Source organism: Gavia stellata, chromosome 7, assembly GCF_030936135.1.
Source record: "Gavia stellata isolate bGavSte3 chromosome 7, bGavSte3.hap2, whole genome shotgun sequence".
Classification (NCBI taxonomy): domain Eukaryota; kingdom Metazoa; phylum Chordata; class Aves; order Gaviiformes; family Gaviidae; genus Gavia; species Gavia stellata.
Genome location: NC_082600.1, coordinates 19,908,311 through 19,919,537, shown reverse-complemented (window position 1 = coordinate 19,919,537; position 11,227 = coordinate 19,908,311). Strand labels below are relative to the sequence as shown.

The window sequence follows — 11,227 nt, the reverse complement described above, 5'->3', positions numbered from 1 at the left end:
AAACCCCAACACCTATTTACAGGTGAAATCTCACTTAACATACACAGCAGGCTTTCAACCCTACCTTGCTCCCCTGTGCAAGAGCCGAACAGATTGTATAGCCTGTTAATTCTCCATTGTATTTGTTGCTCTTTACTGCAGTGAAGTGGTTTTTATACTTGAAAAATGATGTTTTAGGACAAGGGTTTCAAGATGCCTGCTTTCTCTGACCTACAAAATTATCTGTTCTATTAGTAAAAGCTGTCCAATAAAATGAGTTTAAAAGGAGTTGGTACCTTGTATTCTCCAGTGTCTGTGACTAGGTGTGTGAAATCTAGGTGGCTTTTTTTATTAATTGCTAGGAAAATGCATATTTTTCCATAAAGAACTGGTTAGCTCCTTTGAGTCCAAACAGCAGAGCTTTTTGTGATGCTCTATCCATACAGAAGGGAGAGGCTTCTGGAAAGATGTGGTTAGCACAGTTAAGCTCTGGGAAAGCCCATTTAATTGCCCTCTGAGCTGTATACCTTTGGATGCAGCAGTGGTCTCTTGATATACAGAAGGTCATAAGCAGGCATTTTAAATCTTTCCACTTAAAATTATGTATAAAACAACCTGTGTATCAGTGTGAGGCACCTTAAACTGTTTGGCTGAATGGAAGAAAAATGTGGTGCTTGAAAACTGGCATTTTCTTTGTCAGAGATGGCAAAAATCTCCATAATACCGAGTAGTAATTCCTCCTAATATCACAGCACAGTCCTTTCTGTGAAGCTTACAATAGGTTAATACTTGATGTAATGTGATGGGGGAGGGTGGACTTCAGTAGTGTTAGATCACTAGGTGGCACACTTGTCATTAGCCCACTAATGTGCTAATACACACCCCCCCCACCCCCCCCCCCCACCCCACCCCCCCCCCCGCCGTATTAGGGTCACTGTACTGCTGGAAGTGACATCTGATGTGATGTGAAACCCCGAACGCATGTCATCAAGGATTTCATGCCTCTCTGACCAATTGCAAGGAGCCTGCCCTGTGGCCCTCACTTGGCCAAATCGGATTCTCCAAGTCAAAGGATGGCATGTCTGGTTCTTCATGTGCAGTTTCAAAACAAGTTAGCTTATATGGTTTTGGAAACAGCTGCATGGTGTAGGTGAGTGGAATCTCCTTGCAGAGGCAGAATTCCAGGGGTTGAAAGTAGCTTTGTAAAAGTAATGATAAATCACTACTGAAATCTAAAGAAGTGTCTTGTGGCTTGGCATAGCTGAAGGTAAACAATATTCTAAAATGTTCTATTCTTCGTGTAGGCTGATCAGCTGACTGAAGAACAGATTGCTGGTAAGTGTCTTGATGAGAAATGATTATTTTTTTTGCGAACTCCTTGTGACTAAAAGAAAATATTTTATCTCAAACATAATGGAAAAAAATCTTTTGACAATTTCAAATCTGTACTAACACTTCTTTAAAAAGCACTCACTTTAAAAAAAAAAAAAAAAAACCACCCAAACCCACAACATTCCGGAAGATTACTGGTTCATTGCCTCTTAATTTAGACTGCTTGTTCCTTGGACTACAGATAATGATTTTTTTTTTTAGACTTTCAGACTTGAGCCAAGTCCTTCTAGATTTCTTGCAAACAGAAATAATTGCTAGATTCAGGTGAACTTCTTGGAGTCAAAGCAGACCTAGGTACTCTTTTCTTTTTAAGAAAGTGAAGATAAACTTGAGATGAAATGGCAACAAATAAACCTAAAATGGATTTATTACACATTAATATAAGCCAGTGTATTTTAAGTAACTTCTAATAGAGTGTCTGTAATTCAAACTCCTTAGGAGAAGGAGCATTATTTGACCTTCTGGAGACCAGTCACCCACTTGTGGCTGACATCAATTATTGTCTGCTGCCTTAAAAATAAATGGTAAATGACAATGCTTATTGTTCCTGAAAGTCTCTTAATGGTGAATGGAACCCAGTGGGTCCTTTTACTTATCCCAAGCAGCTGCTGTTTATGGTGCAGCTGTGCCTCAGGCAAGATGATGTTGACATGCATTATAGAGTTGTAATGCAGATAATAGCCACATGAAATAAGTTTGAATATACTATGCAAGTTATGTGTGGGTCCTGTAAGTTATTTTTTATTAATATTTGAGTGTTAATTCTCTCAATACATGGACAGTTAGATAAAACGTTTCTTAAAATTGTACCAGGCATTGTCAGTGGAGTGCATTTTTAGTATGCAGTTTTATCATGCTGGTGATGTTACTAAACACTAGGACTGTTTCTCCCTCTAGAATTCAAGGAAGCCTTTTCCTTATTTGACAAAGATGGTGATGGTACTATCACAACAAAAGAACTGGGAACTGTCATGAGGTCATTGGGTCAAAATCCAACAGAAGCAGAATTGCAGGATATGATCAACGAGGTAGATGCTGATGGTAAGTGTTGGAAAGGTAGTTATTAGCACTGCGATCATGTTAAGTATGTATGACCTCCACATCTGGGCTTGGACTGCACAGAGAAGACTATGTGACATTGAACTCTTGAAGCAGTATCAAAATAGTTGATAGAATCTAAACTCAGAGGGGTGTCAATTTTTTGATTGCTCTCTGCACAGCTGTCAAAGATGCTAACAGTATTAGAATCAAAAAAAGGGGATGGGCAGGCACAAAGTTACACTGTTTGTCTTTAATATTTTATGGGTCATAGGCCTCCTATTGCTATCTGACTTGCTTTGACCTGCTGTTAACTTGTGTTTCCACCCAGCTTTTCTATACGTGTTTCATCAGCCTGTGTTGGTCTTAATAGCTATACTAATGTCTGTGGTTTTCTCTAAGGCCAAAAATGTGGTAGGAGTGGAATAGTGCTAAACTTCCAAGAACTTAAAACACAACAGGGAGAGACTGTATAGTCTAATGTAGTGTACTAGATCACTAATAGATAGAGGGGAGGGATTGGAGGCAAAAGCAGAAAAACCTTCCCTTATCAAGTCTATCAGAATTATTTTAAATGGATGCCAGAAAGGGTAACTGCATATCTTGTTTCTGAGACTCCAGACAGGCTAGCAGTTACAAAAAGGAAAAATGCTTTCCCCTGCTCAGTGATGTCAAGGCTTTGATCTTGTATGTTGGTTGTGATAGTGATTTTCCTCTAATATCTCTGTAAAAGAAGAGTGAAAGTATATTGGCAAGAGTATAGATTATCTGATTATCAGACTACATTAATTATAACTACTTTTCTAAAAGTGTAAGTTGACCGTAATTGCTAACTCTGGGATGCAGATACTGAAAAACCTTAGGGTTTGCAGTGCTATGTAGAGTTTGTGTATAGTGGCTTCTCTAGGCTGCAGTCCACAATGCTGCGCTGGTAGATTAAAAATGAAAGGAGACTGAGGACTTCAGATAAGTATGCCTGCCCATCTGTTTAAACTTGTCTTACGGCAGACTGCTTTGCTATTATTTTACATGTTCATTGAGGATTTTTCAAAGCTGAGTATAAGACCTGTATTCAAATTTAGCTGGTAGATAAAGCTGGCCATGATGATAAATAGCTGTGTATGTCTCAATCTGGAATACCTAGGCTGCAAAGGTTTTCTTAAACTGCATTTATTTAGCTTCTTTGCTATACTCACCCAATGAGTTTGTATGTTTCCCTCAAACAATGGGTAGATTTTAGTTGCATAGTGAACTATTTAATGTGGTTTTTGGCATATGGGGCTGAATACTGACTGTACAATTCTAGTTTCTGCTGTTTTAAAGAACTTGTTTTTTTCACAATGCTACTTTGCTCATGGCTTTGAGCAGCCTGGAGTTTGAATCCTTACTTTGAATGAAGAACTTAAATCTTAGAGGTGAGGCTTGGATGTTACCAGGGATTTTCAGTTTTGCAGTGAAATACCTATAAGAACACCTACTGCTAAGCTTATCAGAAATACCAAATAATGGTAGCTTTTCTCATGTCACTGGAACTTGCAGATCCTTATTGCCCCTTAAAATGGTGCATTATTTTTGTGATGTACAACATATGTTGATAAGGACGTTTATGTTGATAGGTTTAACAAGGAACAAGTATTTATGAGCAGCTTAGTGAGGTGTAACTTTCTAAAATTTTAAGTATTCTGGATTTGTAGTGTCAGCTTTATAATACATTCCCTTCTGGAATCTCCCACAGCAATTGGGAGATTCTAAGGAAACTAAATGATTAATTTTGGGGAGCGATTTGAAGTAAAGATAAGTCTTGGTATTGGTTAACCTTGGAGCATCAGACTGACATTTTACTTGCAACTTGGGTGGCAAATGGTATGGCTTGACCTGGAGAGAAGGCAACAGTTGATTTCATTGTGCTGAAATACTGCAGTGACAGTGGCTACTGCACATTGTAATAGCAGAAATGCAGCGGTAGCAATTGAGGGAGAAGATCCAGTTCTTCTATAAGAATGGTTTACAGAGGATCGGTCAGTCTTGTCCCTGGCTAAATTAAATGCCTTCTGGTTTTCTATAAAGAAAAGCATGGAAGTTTAATTTTTGGAAGTTTCTTTTCATTAAGGCAATGGCACTATCGACTTCCCTGAATTTTTAACCATGATGGCCAGAAAAATGAAGGACACAGACAGCGAGGAAGAAATCCGTGAGGCATTCCGAGTCTTTGACAAGGTATTAATAAAAGTACATATATTCTTTAGAAGCAGTAATGATGTCTGTTTTTTTCCTCAGTCTTTTCTCTTTTCTTTCCTAGAAGGAAAAGTCTAGTAGAAGCATAGGAATTGGAAACAGAGCAGGGACTGTTGCAGGCTGGTTCTACCTGCTTTACACAGCAGGTCTAAGCTTCAGGCTCATCCATGAGGAAAATTTTCTGGTCTTTCCTTAGCAGCAGAGATGAGCAGAACTTGATGCTTGTGAGGTGGGGTTTTTTTGGGGGCGCGGTGGAGTGGGTGGTGGTGGAGCAGTAGGCTTTTACTGTGCGTTCTGACTTTGGGGGAATGGGGAAATGTTTGCATGGATGCACAAGGTTTTATACTTCTTTATGGAAGCTTTTGAAGCTAAAATGATGTCATCAGTATTTAGAGGGACATGAAGTATTGCATATTCTGTTTTCAAGATGTGGACTTTGAGGTTGCTTTCAGGAAAATGTAAGAGCTCAACTCTTTCCATCATCTTTAAGGATACCTGGGCATACGTGACGAAGGTCAATTATTTCTAGAACAGGGGTTCCCCTCTTTGGGTTGCTTGGATATGACAGATGTTAAAGAGAATTGTGTTGAGCAGTGGCTGGTGCAACTGCTAAGCTGGTGCACACGCATGTGTGGCAGAAGGCCTTACTACTACTCCTTTGTATGGAAAAAAGTGGCAGTCTCTAGTACTTTGGAAAATGTGCTAGAGGAAATGTTTGACCGTTTGGTTAGTACTTCATCTACCCTATGGGGTTATTTCTGCAGACTAGATTTGTGTTTAAAGCCACTGAGGTAGCTTATCTACTGGTGATGGCCATATGAACTCCTGATTGAAGCTAGTTTATTCTTCCTGTAGATGGAAGAGGACAATTTCTGAAATGGCTAGGGATGAGCTCTACGTTTGGATATTACTAATGGGAACACTGACTTAGAGGTGTCATTCTCTTTCTTTTTTTTTTTTGCCACGAAGCTTTTCACAACTCCTTATGAGTAGAATTTAAATGCTTTCTTTGAAGGTTTGTTCTGTATCCTCTTATCCAAGAAGCCTAACCTAGCTACCTGCAGTCTGGTTATAGAGGTAGTATTATGCAGAAGAGAAAGCTGACTTTATTCTTGCTGATGGGGAAATTGGGGTTTTTTTGGCCTTGCTTAGGCAGCAGAGACTAAACAAAAAAACGTTGTTTCTGGGTTTATTTTCAAAGCTCAGGCATGCTGTTATTCTTACAGTACAATAATGGTATAGAAAGATATGGTGGCATGCATGGTTTGTAAGGCAATGGGACTAGTACATACTGTCGGGTTACACAATGTACCAGGTCTGTATGTGTGTCCCAAGTGCTGTAAGGCTAGTTCAGAAGCAGTTACTCGAAACCTAGATGTAGTTTCAGAGTTAATCAATGTCAAGATTGTTGATCATGATCTTGTGCAACTCTTTCATCACAGGATGGCAATGGCTATATCAGTGCAGCAGAACTACGTCACGTTATGACAAACTTAGGAGAAAAGCTAACAGATGAAGAAGTAGACGAAATGATCAGAGAAGCAGACATTGACGGGGATGGGCAAGTCAACTATGAAGGTAAAAAGATGTTTGTCTTGACTCAAAACCATTACTTTGATTGAGTGAAAGCCTGTTGCATAGGGCATTTATTTCTAGTACTTGAGACACCAGTTTATTCAGTTGTCCACTGCTGTGGACAAAAACTTAGATGTGGTGAAAGGGGCTTTTTTTATGCCAAGTGAGTTTAAGAGAATTGCCAGTTGAAGTACTCTGGAGACAATAAATCACAGTGACTTTTTATTTTTTCAGAATTCGTACAGATGATGACTGCAAAGTGAAGAGACCTCCTTTACACCTTTTTCCTCTAGAAGAATCAAATTGAATCTTTTACTTACCTCTTGCAAAAAAAAATGTTCATTTATTCATTCTGTTTCTGTATAGCAAAACTGAATGTCAAAATACCTTCTGTCCACAAACTGCATGTAATGGTTGGTGGTCCTGTCCCCAAAAGATAAAGTTAAACATCAGTTTTACAATATAAATAATTGTACTACCTTGAAAATAAAAAAAAAGGAAGCACTTAGTGAACTCAAAAGTTCCATTTGCTAATGACTATTACACTGTTTGGGCTGGCCAGTTTTTCATGCATGCAGCTTGACAATTGAGCACAGTCAGACATTTGTATTAAAAGGAAAAAAAAACCTAAAAGATCCACTCTTTTGTTCAACAGTGGATTCTAGTTCAATTTGTAGTATAAATTGTCATAGCTGGTTTACTTTAAAATTGGTTTATACCTCAGGATGGTATGCAGCAAAATGGTTGAAGGATGCAAAACTTAGAGAAAATGCCCTAAAGGTTGAATGGTTCTCCTGTACGTAGCAGTGTGCTCCAAAAATACGGTGATCTTAACTATGGATGGCATGTCTGTGTTAAAATACTGGTTTAACATTGTCTGCATTGCACTATAGTGAAACGGGTGTCGGGCTGTTAACCGTTCACAAAATTTTTAAGAAACCTTCACCAAGGGAGCATCTTTGGACTCTCATATTTTTAAAACCTTCTGTACCATGACTTGGAGCTGGCGGAGTAGCCTGTGGACTTCAGCACAACTATCAACATCGCTGTTCAAGAATTACAATTTATGTCCATTCCAAGTTGTAAATGCTAGTCTTTTTTTCCAATAAAAGACCATTAACTTAAAGGTGGTGTTAAATGCTTTGTAAAGCTAAAATATATATATATATAATTGAGATGATAAACCAAAAAAGCAGTAGGAGGGAAGTGTTTCTATGAATGACTTGCTGCTAAATTATAATGCACATGTATGCAATAAGTTATCCCCTATCTTTTCAAGATGGCAAGAACTGACCTCCTGTAACCCAAGACCTTTGCTATAAATAAATGAACTTGTGCTTGCCTTTCATATTACGACAATGTTAATTTAGTTGGTCTCAAAGTCGTGTAATGCTGACTCGTCAACTATCAGCACAGAAGTAACACCTCATTTCACTAAAGTGGAGAGCTCTGAGCATGCATGTTGATACTGGGGAAACATGTATAGGTTGCTTACGTTTTTTTTGACAGGTTATAGAAACTAGTTGGAGAATTTAAACAGCATGGACTTCATAGGTATCTATGATTCTCAAACATGCCAAAAATGCGTTTCTCTACCCACAGAAAGAAAACAAAAGGACATTTCTTTTACAATATGTAAAAAAAAAAAAAAAAAACAAAAAAAAACCCAAAACAAAAATAAAAAAAACAACCCTAAGCCTTTTTGGAAAGTGGGGCTATTATGTCTTGACTATCTTCTCAAACACTTGCATGAATTTTGTGGGGTGGAGAAGAGGACTAGGGTTAATTTAAAAACCATCTTGTTACTTCTGCTTTGCATGCACTAGCAGTGCTTAGTCATTCCAGGTCTCTGAGTAAGTGTTCTCTGATCCTTCAGCTTCCCCATGAATGAGTGGCAAAGCAGCCATGTCCACTCTTCTTTGTTTGAAAGAAGAATGCTTTTTTTTTTTTAAATAGCAGAGCCTCCATGTGGAAGGCTTTTATGCTTGGGAGGGAGGGACTACAGCTTAATTACTTGACTGTAAGTTTGTTTCCAAACGTAACTGGAGTTGCAAACCTTAATTGCTTAATTGCCTTTGGTTTTGGAGAGTATTGATACTATCTATCTCTTGAAAGAGATGCAAGTCTCCATTCATCCTGTCTAACTGAGGTGCCTGTGTTAAGAACGTGGTTGCTTGAAATGCAGCTTTGCTCAGTGGGGGTCAAGAGACACCTCTAGAAGGCAGTTGAGAGTATCTGCCTGCAGTGATTTTTTTTTTTTAATTATTACTTATTTATTTTTTCATGGGGGGAGTTCTGGGTGACTAGGGACCCAGATATCTTAACCAAGTGCCTAAAAGTTAGATGGGCTGAATGTAGGCAATTGTTTAGATCTCTAGTTGTTGCAAAGGCTTTTTGCTATGGCTGTGTATGCTGTTTTAGCAAACTGGCCATGATGATGGGAATGTCTGACTACCATGTGAAAGTAAGAGTCTTACATGGCAGCTGCAAACTGCTACTTCGGTAGTGCTTGAGAAAGGCTGCACTGATTCTGTAGACCAGCTTTTAAAGAGAACGTACTCAAGAGACAGGCAAGGTAGGAGCAATGGTTGCTGCTCTGAACTAATTACTTCCTCTGCCTGAGTGTGCAGAGAGATCTTGTCTAGTAGGTAAATGCTTCTTACCATCTATCTGTCATTCACTCACGGTTGGTAGGGTAGTTCATTTAAGAACAGCTGCTTTTAGCTTATTCAGTGTGCTCTGTGCTTGCTAGCAAAGAGACCTCACTCCTGCAAGAGGTTCTTGGCTTGATTAGAAATTGTCTGGCAGTGTGCAGTGTTGGTATGCCCTGTAACTGAATCTGCCTGGAGGTATCTAATTATTAACTGACTTCAGTACCACATCAACCTCGAGTAAATGTATCCTCTGTACAGGACTTTAGCTCTGTTCCCTTCTGCATAGTGAATATCTAGAGAAATGAAATGGTGTCATCAAGGACTTTTTTTTTTTTTTTTCTTCTGTGAGTGTGTGTGTGTGGCTTTGGCTTTTTCCAAATGTGAAAGTGTGGGCTGGATACACTTGGTGCATGGCTTAGAAACATGGGACTGGAAAGAACTTCCTGGGTCATCAGATCCAGTCCCCTGCTATTGCAGGCAACCGTGTCATATAATCCTTTTAATAAACTGATCAAGCTTAACCACCTGCTTGTAAGTGGCTTGTTTTCATGGAAGTTCTGTAACTCATGTTGCTCTCAACTGATGCAAGTAATATATGAAATATGAAGTTAATCAAAAGGTCCTCCAGCTTAGCTTTAGGTTTATCATTACACTTACTTAACTGACTTTCTCAAACCTGTTATTCTTTGCACAACACTCAGGAAAGTGTTGAATCTTTACACCCCCTTGCTATGAATAAGAGTTAGTGTGCTTGCTTATTTTTTTTAATGGAAAAGATGGATGTCTGGCTTGTTGAAATTTGTTAGATATGTTAATTGTCAAGGCAAGAAACAATTGAGTTACTTGTATTTGATACATAAATTTAAGGCTAGAGTATACATAACCATTTTTAAAATACATCAACTTGCAGTGTAGTTTTATATTTAATACTGAAATTGTACTGCTAAAGTTTAAAATGCTGTTAATCATATTCCTCTTCTGATCATAATGAAAAAATAAAGGGTAAGAAAATGCTTAACATAGATTATTCATTATCATGCTTATTTTATTAATAATTCAGGCACCGAAACGTCTCCAAGTATGGGGCATTTGTTTTGTTTCCTTGGGTGGGGTGAAGGGGGGGGTGGTTTACCGATGTGATAGAAGACTCTTAATCCCTCAACCATTTGTCACAGTTGTGCACCTTCAGAAACACAGATGCTATCAAAAACTGACCAAGAAATTATCCTACACCTTATCGATGCATTAAATGCACGTGTGGGTGTGGGTCTGATCTTTGGGCAGGGTGCAGTGTTGCAGCTGCCGGCCCCTGCGCTCTGCCCAGCTGAGTGGGGAGGGGGACAAAGCTGTATCCTGGTCCCTCTATTGCAGTATGCGTGTGATGTGAATGCAGACCCTTGTTTCCCAGGTGACACCATCCTAAACTAAAAGCAGAGTCTTGGGGTTTAGAAATAACAAATAGAGCTTGCTTTTCCCCCAACATGAAGCTAACTGGAACACTTGTCTTACTGCAATCCCATTAGGGTTTTGGTTGGTTGGTGGGTTTTTTTGGTTTGTTTTTAAAATTTAATGACTAAGTGAAATCTGACAGAAAGGACTGTGGCAGGACCACTGCATGTCTTCTGACCACAGACATCTAGCCGTCAAGTGAAGATAGGTGATGAAGGCTGATGCCATGTTTCTCCTGATGGACATTTAGGAAAACAAATGGTATACTTGCAAACAGCAGGTGGACCTTTAAAATCAGTGAGGCAAACACATATAAAGTTGTGTGGGGATTTTTACGTAACAACACTGCAATTCCAAAATATTAAAGGTTGGAGTTTTAAAATCGAAATACAAGATTTTGAAGTAATGAATTAGATGATGAATTGTGTATGGATCTGGAGTTCCAAAGATTCCTGATGTTACTTGCTATAGAAAATTTTTATGAAGGTCCAAGTACCTAAAGGATTTTGTATTTTGCAAGAACCCCTATCAGTGAGTATCCTAGGGAAGCATTCAGAGGATATTTGTAATAGTTGATAATTTGTTTTAAGTTTGATATTAATAAACCCGTTTTCATACTGAAGTGGCCAAATATCCCAATAAATGGCAGAGCTGCTCATTAGGTAGACACTAAGACAATCTCTTATAGTCCCATGGATGATTAAGCACAACTAATATGTAGTAATAAATGAGTGCTTCTGTTGCGCTCTGTCCTACTAGTGACAATAACCAGGAAGAGAGTAGAGCGGACCAGCCTGTTGTGCTCTCCTCCTCGTAGCACTGACAAGGACCCTCTCCTTACTTCCCTGTGCAGTGCTTTGCTCTGCAGAGGCAAGAGCATGCTTCAGAGCGCAGCACAGCCCTTT

General features: G+C 38.9%; 1 protein-coding gene across 1 annotated transcript; it reads left to right on the top strand.

The window, feature by feature from the left end:
* Positions 1–657: 657 nt before the first annotated feature.
* On the top strand, positions 658–9,895 carry CALM1 (calmodulin 1; the record flags this gene model as incomplete). The annotated part of the gene is made up of 6 exons (XM_009821508.2): positions 658–697; positions 1,282–1,314; positions 2,269–2,412; positions 4,520–4,626; positions 6,087–6,222; positions 6,454–9,895. Coding segments are annotated over 6 exons (489 nt in total), but the record flags the coding sequence as incomplete, so codon positions are not given.
* Between the last annotated feature and the right edge of the window lie 1,332 nt (positions 9,896–11,227).